Source organism: Vipera ursinii (genome assembly GCF_947247035.1).
Source record: "Vipera ursinii genome assembly, chromosome: 6".
In the NCBI taxonomy this organism is placed as follows: Eukaryota; Metazoa; Chordata; class Lepidosauria; order Squamata; family Viperidae; genus Vipera; species Vipera ursinii.
In genome coordinates, this window is record NC_139515.1 from 55950432 (window position 1) to 55963987 (window position 13556).

Sequence of the window (13556 nt, forward strand, 5' to 3'; positions counted from 1 at the left end):
TTTCAACCACAATTGGGAACAGAATCTCAGTTGTTGAGCGAAACAGTTGTTAAGCAAAACACCCACATCCCCATATTTGATTGCAATCCCAATTCTTCTAGTTGCAGTTGTTAAGGGACTGGGCAGTTTGTTAAATGGACAAAGGGAGAGAGTTACCTGCTGAAGAAGGGCAGGAAGCTCCCTTCTGTGTTTGGAAGAAAACTTATGTGCTTGGCGGGATAAATGAAGCTCAAACACCAAAGATCTGAGTTTCATTTCTGCAACTTAATAAAGAATTTCCCACCACTACCACCGCCCATGTGCACTGAGGGAAGGGGAAATCCTTATAGGCAGCAATAACTTGCAGTCTCTCCTGCCAGCTTCCCCACTGACTTTCTGGGGAAGCTGACAGAGAGGATGGTGATCACATGATAACAGGGAGCTTGGCACCAGTTGTAAGTGCAAACAGGTTGCCAGGCACCCAAATCATAATCACCCAGATCAGATCATGATCAAATGATATGGGGGGAGCAGTTTTTACATTTTAGGACATCTGAAAGTGCTTTACAGACCTTTCAGAGCCTTTGTAACTATGGGAAGTGCATAACTTATCGGTAAGTAGGATCATACTCCAATTGTATTTTGTAATAAGACATAGTTGTTTGGTTTTGTATAAGAAAAAAAGAAACAATCTTTCATTTCTAATAGGCTAGGCATATAATTTGAATTTGTATCAGAAGTCTATAGAAGTAGATTTTATAACAAAATAATATATCAACAAATCCAGCAACTTAGATTCTGAAATATATTTAGTACAGAGAATACAAATGTAAAAAGCAAAACATTCTTTTTTATTAGCAGTAACAAGTTATAGATTCATATTGGCAGTTTATGAAATGGATTTCATTAACATTAATACAATCAAGAGTTTGGGCTTTATGAATAAAATAACTTGTATATTAAAACCATTACAGAAGCAAAGTGGAAAATGTTTAATTTATGCAGATTGATATGAATGGATTTTTCTGTCAAAGTCTAAACAGAAAACAGTCCATTATATAAATAATTTTAATGGCTATATGAAAAATGAACTAAAATAAATAGTGCTTTTTAAAACTATTATATGAGAAAACTTACGGTAAGTATATAGGTATACCTAGATAAGTGAAATATAAAATAAATATACTTCCTGTACTGGTTAAAAGTAAAATTATTCATGTACTCGTAACAGTCTGTTCCAGTAAAAGGTATTTTTGAAATGGTTCTTACTTAGCAATATTTTAGAAATAAAGCAGTATGAATGAATAAGAAATTTTATATCAACTTAGCTACTTGATTTGAATATGTTGCTATTTTCTGACAAACATATAGTTGGCAGTAATACTAATCAGAAAACTTTTCTTTAAAAAGCTTTGGGATGTGCAGTCAGCAAATGAACTGAAAACTATTAATATAGGCAACTTATTCCGAAATGGGGATGGATACCATGATGATATGGAAGTGTTAGTGAAGTGTTGTTCCTGGTCATCTAATGGCACAGCAATAGTAGTAGCAGCTAAAAATAAACTTTTCGTAAGTATTTAATAATATGCTGGTAATGTATTTTCATCTTGTTTTTAAATATTGTTTTGAGATACCAGTGTTCACAGATTAATTTTTTTAAGGTAGAAAAAAGTGCTGTGTTGTTTCAGTTCAGATAGTTTTACGGCTTTAGAAATTAGTATTACATGTGAAAGGTAATAGGTGAAGAAAGAAAGAAAAGGTGAAAGAAGAACAGTGTCATGCCATATCATACTGTATGTCAGATGTGTCAAACTTGCAATGTCATACTGGATGGGGAGGAACAGGCTTCGGCTCAACCCTGACAATACTGAGTGGCTGTGCGTGCCGGCATCTCAGGAAATTCAGACTATTCCACCTCTTACTATAGGGGGTTAGTTTTTACCCCCCCCCCAGTAGATAGGGCTCGCAACTTGGGGGTCCTCCTAGATTCACAGCTCTCCTTAGAAGATCATATAGGAGCTGTGACTAGGGGGGCCTTCGCCCAGGTTCGCCTGGTGCGCCAGTTGCGGCCCTATCTGGACCGGGATGCCTTGCGTACAGTCACTCATGTGCTCGTGACCTCTCGTTTAGACTACTGCAATGCTTTCTACATGGGGCTGCCCTTGAGGACCACTCGGAGGCTTCAACTGGTGCAGAATGCAGCCGCGCGAGTTGTGTTGGGGGTCTCCCGATACTCCCATGTTGCACCTCTGCTCCATGAGCTGCATTGGCTTCCAGTTGCCCTCCGGGTGAGATTCAAGGTGCTGGTGATGACCTATAAAGCCCTACATGGCATGGGTCCGGATTACCTACGGCAACACCTGCTGCTGGCGTCAACCTCCCTCTGTCCAGTGCGCTCCCACAGAGAGGGCCTCCTCAGGGTGCCACCGGTCAGAGAATGTCGACTGGTGGCCCCCAGGGGGAGGGCGTTCTCTGTGGGCATGCCAGACCTGTGGAATCGCTTACCGGTTGAGCTCCGGATGGCCCCCGACCTTCGCTCCTTCCGACGTGATCTAAAAACTTATTTATTTGAACAAGCCAGCCTGGTCTGATGAGTTTGGGGTTTGGGGTTTTAACATGGATTTTAACTAATATATTATATCGGGCATAATTATTTAATGTTTTTAACTTTTGTATTATCGTATTTTAACATTTATTGCCCTGTACACCGCCCTGAGTCCTTCGGGAGAAGGGCAGTATAAAAATTTGATAAATATAAATATATAAATATACTGTATGTCAGACATGTCAAACTCGCAGCGTCACGTGACATGCAACGTATCGGGAGAGTTTTGCCATTGCCAACAATGGGGTGAGCGCAGCTTCCGGATGACGCGTCCTGCCCGCAGGCCGGCAGTTTGACACCCCTGCTGTATGTTCATTCAGGAATGCTGCCTAGAGTCACCTCTTAGGGAGATGGGGTGCCTATAAATTTAATACATAAATACTCTGAAGCAGAGTCAGAAATTAGCTTGTTAAAAAGGGAATCCTTGAAGCCCCCTTCTATTTTCCAGCCTGAGGGTCAGCTCTACTGATCATTTTCAAAATCTGAGAGTAGCTTCTCTAAAGCCTCTCCTGTTTCTCTAAATAAATAGCCAAAACAACTTCAAGAACAATATCAGCATATAGCAGAAGAGACCAAGGCTTCAGTTCCCCCTGGACTTTTATGAGGGCAGCAGCTTGTTTTGTGAGAGAATACTCCAGCTAGTAGTATATGTGATACAAACTGAATTTGAACAATTCTCTACCTTTTTGTGGCCCCAACACGTATTTCATCTAAAAGAACACAAAACAATGCATAATATAGCTCATGTTCTAGGTTTTCATCCAGGCTCAGAGACCATATTTTGGTATTATAATCAGATCTTTCATACCTTATAGCATTGACTGTATGAATATTTTCCTTTCCACCTTTTTTGGAGATAAATACATTACATTAATATTTGTACACATGAGATATAAACACATTTCCTGGAGCTTAAATATATTTATGATTTTGTAAATAAATAAAACAGCATTTGAAAGATTTTATATTTGAATTCTTCAGTCCTCTGTCCCTGAAGCTTCACCTGTACAGAATGCAGCAGCACAGGAAGTTATGTGCTCTCCTTGAACAATACATATTACGTGTCCGTTTTTCAGGCTGCATTGGCTGCTGGTTTGCTTCTGGGTCCAATTCAAGGTGCTGGTTTTAACTTTTAAAGCCCTTTATGCCATGGGACTGGGGTTTCTCAGGGACCACCTCTCCTTGGTTATATTAGCCCGCCCTACCAGATAGGGCACGTTGTGGATTCCATTGGCTAGGAACCTACATTTGGTGGGTCACAGGAGACATGCTTTCTCTGCTATGGCCCCTGCCTTATGGAACATCCTCCTCAAATTGGATTAAGTACATCCCTTTTGATATTCCTAAATGTCCTGAAGATCTGGTTATGTTATTAGGCCTGGGGCAGGTTAGGTACTGGAGACCTGCTGAAATAGCAGATGTTTTACATATGCAACCCTAGGGATGCCCAAAACTGGTCACACAGTTTTGCACCATTCTGTACCAGTTGCAGTTTCTGGATACTATTCAAGGTAGCCCTATGTAGAGTGCATTGCAATAGTTCATACAGGAGATAAACAGGGCATGAGTGACTTAAAGAAGGGAACAGAGATGTATATCTGTGTATCATCCACATGCTGATGAGACGCCATCCATGGTAATAGTCATATCTAGTGACTTCATGTAAATCTTGAAGTAGAGACAGCACCAAAACCTGTGGCACCTCACAAAGCAAGGGGCAGCAGGGCGAACCTTTCATGACAACATTGATTGGGACTGGTCCCAGAGGACGGATGTAAACCATCACAATACTGTGCTCCCCACGCCTAGTTTTTGATACCATGGTCAATGATATTGAAAACCAGCAAGAAGTCAATTACATGTAATGGTTTTTTTTAAGTGAAATGAGTAAGATATTTAATAAATTATTAATGTAATTAAAATTATTTCAGAGAAATTATTGGTGCAAATCAGTTATAGCTTCTAGACTTCTTTTGTCCTGTTGTATGCATGCTCACATACAGGATAGATGATAGATAGATAGATAGATAGATAGATAGATAGATAGATAGATAGATAGATAGATAGATAGATAGATAGGTGGGTGGGTGGGTGGGTGGGTGGGTGGATGGATGGATGGACAGACACAGACAGACAAACAGTTTTGTTGGGAGGCATTGCTAAATATTACAGCTATAAAGTCAAAATGTATCATTTTGTATTATGATTGTTACATACACACCATATGCTTGCATGCATAAATATCTCAGCTGCAACTTTATATAACTATAAGTAACTTTCCAAACAACAAGGGAAATAAATGTCTTAAAATATTTATTATGTTTACAGCTTGTTGATGTTAAAACCAAGGAATTATTGGCAGAGGCTGTTTTGAGCCACCACAACACAATCCAATACTGTGACTTCTGTCCCAATAGTCAAATAGTAGCAGTTGCTTTATCACATTGTTCTGTTGAAGTAAGTAAATATATTATTTCCATCCTCAAGTTTCTTGTTGCTATAATGTATTAGTTTAGAACAGGAATGAGCAACAGCTCAGTGTAAATAGTATAATTGGGCAAAATAGCATATTGTCCAGTTTTTTTTCCATATAATTAAAATAGCCATATCATTTGCAAGGTTCACCACAGCTATTCTAAGCTGTTCCTATGTGCATGTGGTTGCACGGTTAATTTTTCAAAGCAGAATAATCTAGTTGGAATTCCAAGGCAATTGTTAGTAAGTCACACCTGATTTTACAACCTTACAACAGTTGTTAGGCAGATCATTGCAGGTAATTGAATCACGCAGTTGTTAAGGAAATCTGTCTTCCCCCATTCATTGACTTTGCTTGTCAGAAGCAGGCTGGGAAGGACAGAAATGATAATCACATGGCTCCAGGATGCTAAAACTGTCATAAATATGTGCTGGTTGCCAAATGGTCATCATATGACCATGGGTATGTTGTGATGGTTATAAGTACAAATACTGGTTGTCATTTTTTTTAGAGGGTTGCTAAATAAATGATAACTGGACATGGAACCACTGATTGGTTCAAAATTCAGAAAGGAGTCCGTCAAGGCTGTATACTGTCGCCCTGCCTATTTAGCTTATATTAAGAGCACATCATGAGAAAGGCAAGGCTAGATGAATCAGAAGTTGGAATTAAGATTGCCGGGAGAAATATCAACAATCTAAGATACGCAGAAGATACCACTCTAATGGCAGAAAGTGAAGAGGAACTAAAGTGCCTCTTGTTGCGGGTGAAGAAGGAGAGTGCAAAACTTGGGTTGAAACTTAACATTAAGAAAACCAAGATCATGGCATCCAGCCCTCTCAATTCCTGGCAAATAGATGGGGGAAAAATGGAGGTAGTGACAGATTTTATTTTCCTGGGCTCCAAGATCAGATGGGGACTGCAGCCAAGAAATTAAAAGATGCATGCTCCTGAGAAGGAAAGCCATGGCAAATCTAGACAGCACACTAAAAAGCAGAGACATCACCCTGCCAACAAAAGTGCATATAGTCAAGGTTGTGGTTTTCCCAGTTGCAATGTATGGCAGTAAAAGTTGGACCATAAGAAAGGCTGAACACCAAAGAATTGAGGCCTTTGAACTATGGTGTTGGAGAAGACTCCTGTGAGTCCCTTGGACTGCAAGGTGATCAAACCGGTCAGTCCTAGAGGAAATCAATCCTGACTGCTCTTTAGAAAGCCAGATCCTGAAGTTGAAACTCAAATACTTTGGCCACCTAATGAGAAGGAAGGACTCACTGGAGAAGAGCCTAATGCTGGGAAAGATTGAGGGCAAGAGAAGAAGGGGACGACAGAGAATGAGGTGGCTGGATGGAGTCACTGAAGCAGTAGGTGTGAGCTTAAATGGACTCCAGAAGATGGTACAGGACAGGAAGGCCTGGAGGAACGTTGTCCATGGGGTCATGATGATTTGGACACGACTTCGCAACTAACAACATAATGAATGATTGTAAGTCAAGGACTACATGTACTGATTAGTTTTGACATATTTTGGCCAATATGCCAGAAATACAACCAAACTCCATATTTATCCCAATCATACTTATGCTATTCTATACTAGCTAGCATCTCTATTATAAGCTATCATCCTGTTGCTTAAATCTAGCTAGCAGATCCATGCAGTATACTAAGAGTCAGAATAGAGATTTTTTTTATCCTTGCAAATAGCCATTACTGTGGTTTTTCCCCCCCCCCCAAAAAAAACTGTTATACTTAACAGTTTAAGTCAATAATCTACATATCTATAATTTTGGATGTAGTATTTGAAATCAAAAATTAAAATTCCAGGGAAATCTGCCACCATTCCATGGGGTCGCGATGGTTTGGACACGACTTCGCAACTAACAACAACAGAATGCCACCATTAATACTTAAAAAAAAATAGTGAAACTCTAAGGTCCATATGTCACTTTGATAAACCATTTTGTTTGGAAATTCAAAAAAGCAAATTAACAGTTTGTAATTGTATGCCATTATTTTTTTGTTTATTTATATCTTTCTATCTTATACTTCTAAAAGGGACGCGGTGGCTCAGTGGGTTAGGACGCTGAGCTTGTCGATCAGAAGGTCGGCAGTTTGGCGGCTTGAATCCCGAGTGCCACGTAACAGAGTGAGCGCCTGTTATTCATCCCAGCTTCTGCCAACCTAGCAGTTCGAAAGCATGTAAAAATGCAAGTAGAAAAATAGGGACCACTACGGTGGGAAGGTAACAGCGTTCCGTGTGCCTTTGGCGTCTAGTCATGCCGGCCACATGACCACGGAGACGTCCTCGGACAAGCGCTGGCTCTTTGGCTTTGAAACGGAGATGAGCACCGGCCCCTAGAGTCGGAAACAACTAGCACGCATGTGCGGGGAATCCTTTACCTTTTATCTTATACTTCTAATGCATATTTATTGTTTAAGGTCTATGATGGTTCCAGCTACTTTAAAATAATAACAAAGGGCTTGAAATAGAGCAAAATTAAACAATTAAAATCTAATCTTCAATTACGTTTACTTTTAGATAAGGACATTTTAATTCTATACATCTGTATTGTGTGTTTTTTGTAACGTCGTAGTTGCTGGTGACAACCTAATATTTTAAAGGAAGCTGTTTGAATGTGAGCTATTTTTAATTATAATGTTTGTTAAAAAATTCTACAAATACTGGCCCATTAATGGATGAAAAGCTCTGATTCTAAATAGAGTACCAATTACCAAGAAACAACAGTGTAGGAAGTGTGATTATGCCTTTTGCAAACCTCTTGGGACTGGGAGACAATGATTTGTCACTATTTGATATGATTTACTGGAATTATGTTCTTACATTAAAAGAGGTCTTTTTATTTTTCTCTTAGATATGGAATATTGAATCCATTTCAAAAATAGCTGAGTGCCTAGGACATATGAGTTGGGTATATTCTGTGAATTTTTCTCTTGATGGGTCTTTCTTTGTCACTTCTTCTGATGACCAAACAATAAGGGTAAGTTTTTCCTTCAGTTCTTTGTTGGAAATTTTAACAGACAGTAAAATAATGACTAATTGTCTTTATGTTTTATTTTTCAGCAGTAGAAGTTCAGGATATAGGCATTGATCTTATAATGGGTCAAATGAGGAATTTTACCTATCAAAATATGTACAGATCTTTAGCATATTTGAATTAGTTGCATTGTATCCTTATTTTATCCTCTGCTGTTTATAAGTCAGTGCTGTAGAAAAATGCTTTAAATATGAAACTTTGTGTATTTATGTAATTTATAGCTCTCTTAAAGCTCTCTTAAGCGTCCCAGAGACTTATAGGGGAAATGGATGACATAAATTAAAAAACTCTTAAGATGGTTCATTATTTTTTTTAAAAAAAAATCCTTCGTTTTAAAGTCAGAAAATAGGGTAAATATATTACATCTAAGCAAATAAAATAGTAGTAACAATACTGCATAATCATATCAAGTGGAAATGTGCAACATCTCTGATAGAATGAAATTCTAGTGAATATCTTTTGATGAAAAACTCCATAGTATAGGAGTTAATATGGAGAAGGCATCTTTTTAACTGTTCTGTTAAGACAAAAGATGGAACCTGGAACAAAGTCTACTTTTTTGAATTGAATAAAAGAACTAGAACTTTGATTAATATATGATTTCACAAAATACACAGATAAATTTCTGTGGAGATTCTTAATCGTCCAGGTCATGGTTGTCCCAAAGGTGCTTTTTTTCAAAGGCAACTGGACTTCCTTTTTTTGCTTGAAGACATTTCACTTCTCATCCAAGAAGCTTCTTCAGTTCTGACTGAATGGTAGAGAATGGAAGGGTTTATATTTTCCCTGTCATATAACTTCTTCCTTTCATGGACCATATAGGTTAGAAACATGTAGTTATTTAGACAATGGTTAAAATGATGATGAGAAGCGAAATGCCTTGAAACCAAATGGAAAAATCCAGTTGCCTTTTGAAAGAAGGCATTTTCGGGACACACATTATTCATTAAATAACTTAATAGATGAAAATAAAAGTTGATGTTTATTTTTAACTGAGTAATTATAGCCCTAAATTTTACAGTTTAATTTATCTGTGCTCAAACTTCTACAATTTGGATGACATAGCTTCTATTCATCATTTTCTCTTCAACAGATATGGGAAACAAGTAAAGTATGCAAGTCCTCTGCTATTGTGTTAAATTGTGAAATAGACGTTTCATTTCTAGATAATGAAGTCAACATCTTGGCAATAGATAGTCTGAAGCATTTGCAGGTAAATATTGTTTAGATACTTCATTTATATTGAAAATTATTAGCAGGTTTGGCACAGCTTGGTTTTTATTTTAAGTGTATTCATGAACGATTAGGACTATCATATTTTGGTTGCAAAACTCCTGACAACTACTATATGGTTGCAGAGATATACAGTGCATTTCAAAAGTATTCAGATCCCATTCACTTTGGTCAATTTTGTTATGCTGCAGCCTGATTCTACAGTTGTTGAAAAAAAATGTTCTCATTATTCAGTACCCCATAATGACAAAGTGAAAACAGAATTTTAGAAATGTCTGTAAATTTATTTTTAAAAACCCTGAAATATCATTGGCATAAGTATTCAGATCCTTCATTCAGTACTTTGTTGAAGCACCTTTGGCAGCAATTACAGTCTCAAGTCTTTGGGGGGTCTGATGCAGCAAGCTTTGCACACCTGGATTGGGGGATTTTCTGCCACTCTTCCTTGCATATCTTGCAAGCTCAGTTAGATTGGATAGCAACTGATGGACAGCCATTTTCAGGTCCCACCAGAGATGTTCAACAGGGTTCTGGTCAGGACTCTGGCTGGGCCACTCTAGGACATTCACAGAGTTGTCCCTAAGTTACTCCTCTGTTCTCTTGGCTGTCTGCTTAGGGTCATTGTCATGTTGGAAAGTGAACCTTCAGCCCAGTCTGAGGTCCTGAGCACTGTGGAACAGGTTTTCATTGAATATATCCCTGCACTTTGCTCCATTCAGCTTTCCCTCAAGTGATGAGCTGTGCCTGGTTTCCTCCAGACGTAACATTTAGAATTGAGGCCAAACAGTTCAATCCTGGTTTCATCAGACCAGAGAATTTTGTTCCTCACAGTCTGAGAGTCCTTCAGGTGCTTTTTTGTAAACTCCAAGAGGGCTTTCATGTGTTTTGAGGAGAGGCTTCCATCTAACCACTCTGCTATAAAGCCCAAATAGGTGGAGGGCTGTGGTGATGTTTGTCCTTCTGGAACTCCGTCCCATCTCCTCAAAGGATCTGTGGAGCTCAGTCAGAATGACCATCCGGTTCTTGGTCACCTCTCATACTAAGGCCCTTCTTCCCCAATTTCTCAGCCTGAACAGGTGACCAGTTCTTGGAAGAATCCTGGTTGTGCCAAACATTTGAGAATTATGGAGGCCACTGTATTCTTAGGAACCTTCAATGCAGCAGAAATTTTATTGTAGCCTTTTCCAGATCTGTGCCTTACAATAATCCTGTCTCTGAGCTCTGCAGTTCCTTTGACCTCATGGCTTTTGCTCTGCTACAGTAGCCATTGTCAGACACAGGTGTGTGCCTTTCCAAAACATGTCCAATCAATTTAATTTACCACAGGTCGACTCCAAGATGTAGAAACCTGTCAGCAACATCAAGAGAAATAGGAGGCACAAGAGCTAAATTTCATGCGTTGTTGCAAATGGTCTGCATACATATGCCAATGTGATATTTTTTCTTTTTAATAAATTTACAAACATTTCTAAAATTCTGTTTTCTTTCAATGAAAGAAAAAATGAATTTCAACAACTGTAAAATCAGGCTGCAGCGTAACAAAATTGACAAAAGTGAAGGGGGTATGAATGCACTGTATAGAATATGCTAAATCCTCTCTGCTATACAGTAATCAACTAGATTTTGGCAGGCCAACTGAATTTTTGCAGGTCAGGAGGACATCCTCTCAGAATTACCAGCCTTCTAAGCCATCATATATAGATAGCAATTCTACAATAAATCAATTATTTTTTTGCTGGTCATAGAACAGCAAATAAAACAAGAAAATCACAATTAATTAGGATAAAAAAGAAGAAAATAATTGTTGTAACTTATCTGAGAAGGATTGGAATTAGAATTAGAAAATATACTATGGGATATTGTATGAATCTATAGAACAGTACTTAACTGTGGTCAAAGAAGTAAAGTCTGATCTGATAATATTAACTGAAGATAAACAAGTCAGAACAACCAGGCTGTTTAGTAATGGAGATAACAATTCCTGGTGAGTGTCTGTATAAAGTGGACAATTTAAAACAATGTGTCCCATCAGCTCAATTATTCCTCCACCATATGTACCCAGTCTCATTAAAAGGTGATCTTTCAATGTTTTCATTCAATTCCCATACTAAATATGTAATTGTATAGGAGATTGGTTCTCAAAATGTGGTCTGAGGATCCCTCAGAGTCCCTGAAACCATTTCAGGGATTCGTCTAAGTCAAATAAATATTTTAAAATATTTAATTTCTAATACATTTCTAGATGTCACCCACTTAAACCAAAACTCTCTGGGGGACTCAGGCATTTTTAATAATATAAAGGGGTTCTGAGATTAAAATATTTGAGAATTACTGATATTGGAGATATATTCTTAAGAGTATTAACCTTGCTCAGAGGGGTAAGATTTAAACATGGTCTAAATGTACCAAAATTTAAGGTTTGAATCTATCAAAACCTGAAGAGATCGCATATATTAATGCTTAAAATAATTACCTATGATATATTATAAGATTTAAAAACTCCAATATGCTTAATCTACATACCCCAATATGCTCATTTTATATATAAAAGATAATTGCTTATTGGATTAATAAAGGAATATTTATCTACTGGCATCAGTTCTGATGTGGACTTAATTGAATTCTCTGCTGTTAAATATAAATGTAAAACTGCTCTGTCCACATAGAGATAGGGTTTATTAACAAGTCTGGTGAAAATTCATACAATAAATAAATAAACAGACCCCTAAGTTTTATTGTAATAAGGATATAGTCTTGCCTGCTTCTATTCTATTCTAAATTTTATGCTATCATTCTGTTGCTCCCCCAATATCAGATGGGCAATCATTTCCAATTTTAGTATTATAGCAGCATTCTAAAAGAACCTATATTTTTTCCCCTGCTATGGTGACCCAAAGACAGATGCTGGTATCAATGTAGTAGGCTGTCTCCACTTATGGGGATGTTATGGATTCATTTCATATATGAAATGTATGTGTGCTATACCCCCCTCTACTGGTGGATTGTGACACATCCCATTCTAAGAATTCTTTTAGAATTTTAATTCAACAAGCACGACTTTCCTGTTGCAAGAGAACTTGTATCAAAATTTCTTTTCTTTAAATAAAAATAACTTTTTCAGGTTCATTAGCCCTTTATTAGGGTGAGAAAATTGTGAATTCAGGAATTGGTTAAATCTTTACAAAGTTCATCCTTTTCTAAAATTGTTTATTAATAAGGGTATACAATGCAGTGCTGCTTATTGTTCATTTTTCAGCTTAAATATTAGGTTGCTATGGAAATGGAAAGCAAGAAACAGAAAAGGGCGTAGCTCTGCTATGGTGTTCATTTTCGCAAAGCACTGAATATTTAAAGAATTTCTTGAAAAGATCTTTATAAGCTGTTTTTGGCATGGAATATCTTTTAAAATTAATCGAGTGTGTGTTCAGTGTGCTTCTGGATAGTTGTCGGAGAAATGAGACTGACAAAATAAGTATAGGCATCACTACCAAAGCAACAATGAAGATATGCTTGTCATATACATTTACCACTTATATGAATATATGAAATCTATCTGTATATTACTTTTTATATATTGTTGTTAACAATAATGTTACTGATTCTTATTTTCAACTCTGAGGGAAAAATAGTTTAAAACACCCTAAACAAAGAAACAGACATTAAATGATGCTCAGTAATTTCCATTGTTGCATTATAGCTAATTAACGGATCTACAGGCCTTGCTATCTATTTGACTGAAGAACAGAAGTTTTCTATTTGCTGCTGTTGTTTGAGTGAAGATCTACAATTTGCTGCATATGGAGATGAAAATGGAATTGTAAAGGTGAAGTACTAGAATTGAATTTTTGAATCAGTGACTATTGACTTGATTATAATTATATTCCCCATACAAGTCAAAATCAGTAAGATAATGAATTTGAGAAGATTCTGTTTTAATAATTTTATGAACATTGAATATGTTTTCCTAATACTGACTACAAGTTTGTAATATTGAGAATATATTTCTCAAGCCAATGTTAGAATCACACTCATTTTTTGATGTTCATTTCACATTTAACACATTTATGGTTTACCCATCAATGTTTTCCTTCCTAGCATTTTTCGATAAGTGCAGGATTTGGCTTTTTCTTTTTTTTTCAGTTGTGGATTAAGTGAGGGTCAATCCATTTGATTAAGTGAGGGTCAATCCATTTGTTGTGGCAAG

General features: G+C 37.3%; 1 protein-coding gene across 6 annotated transcripts in view; it reads left to right on the plus strand.

Annotated features, from left to right (window-relative positions):
• Window positions 1-13556, plus strand: part of APAF1 (apoptotic peptidase activating factor 1) — a 66844-nt gene that overhangs the window by 41443 nt on the left and 11845 nt on the right. For all 6 annotated transcript variants that reach the window (XM_083365997.1, XM_083366001.1, XM_083365998.1 and 3 more), the window contains 5 exons: window positions 1390-1551; window positions 4916-5044; window positions 7937-8062; window positions 9213-9332; window positions 13050-13175. In XM_083365997.1, the coding sequence (XP_083222123.1) occupies window positions 1390-1551; window positions 4916-5044; window positions 7937-8062; window positions 9213-9332; window positions 13050-13175 (663 nt within the window). The remainder of the gene's footprint in view (window positions 1-1389; window positions 1552-4915; window positions 5045-7936; window positions 8063-9212; window positions 9333-13049; window positions 13176-13556) is intronic.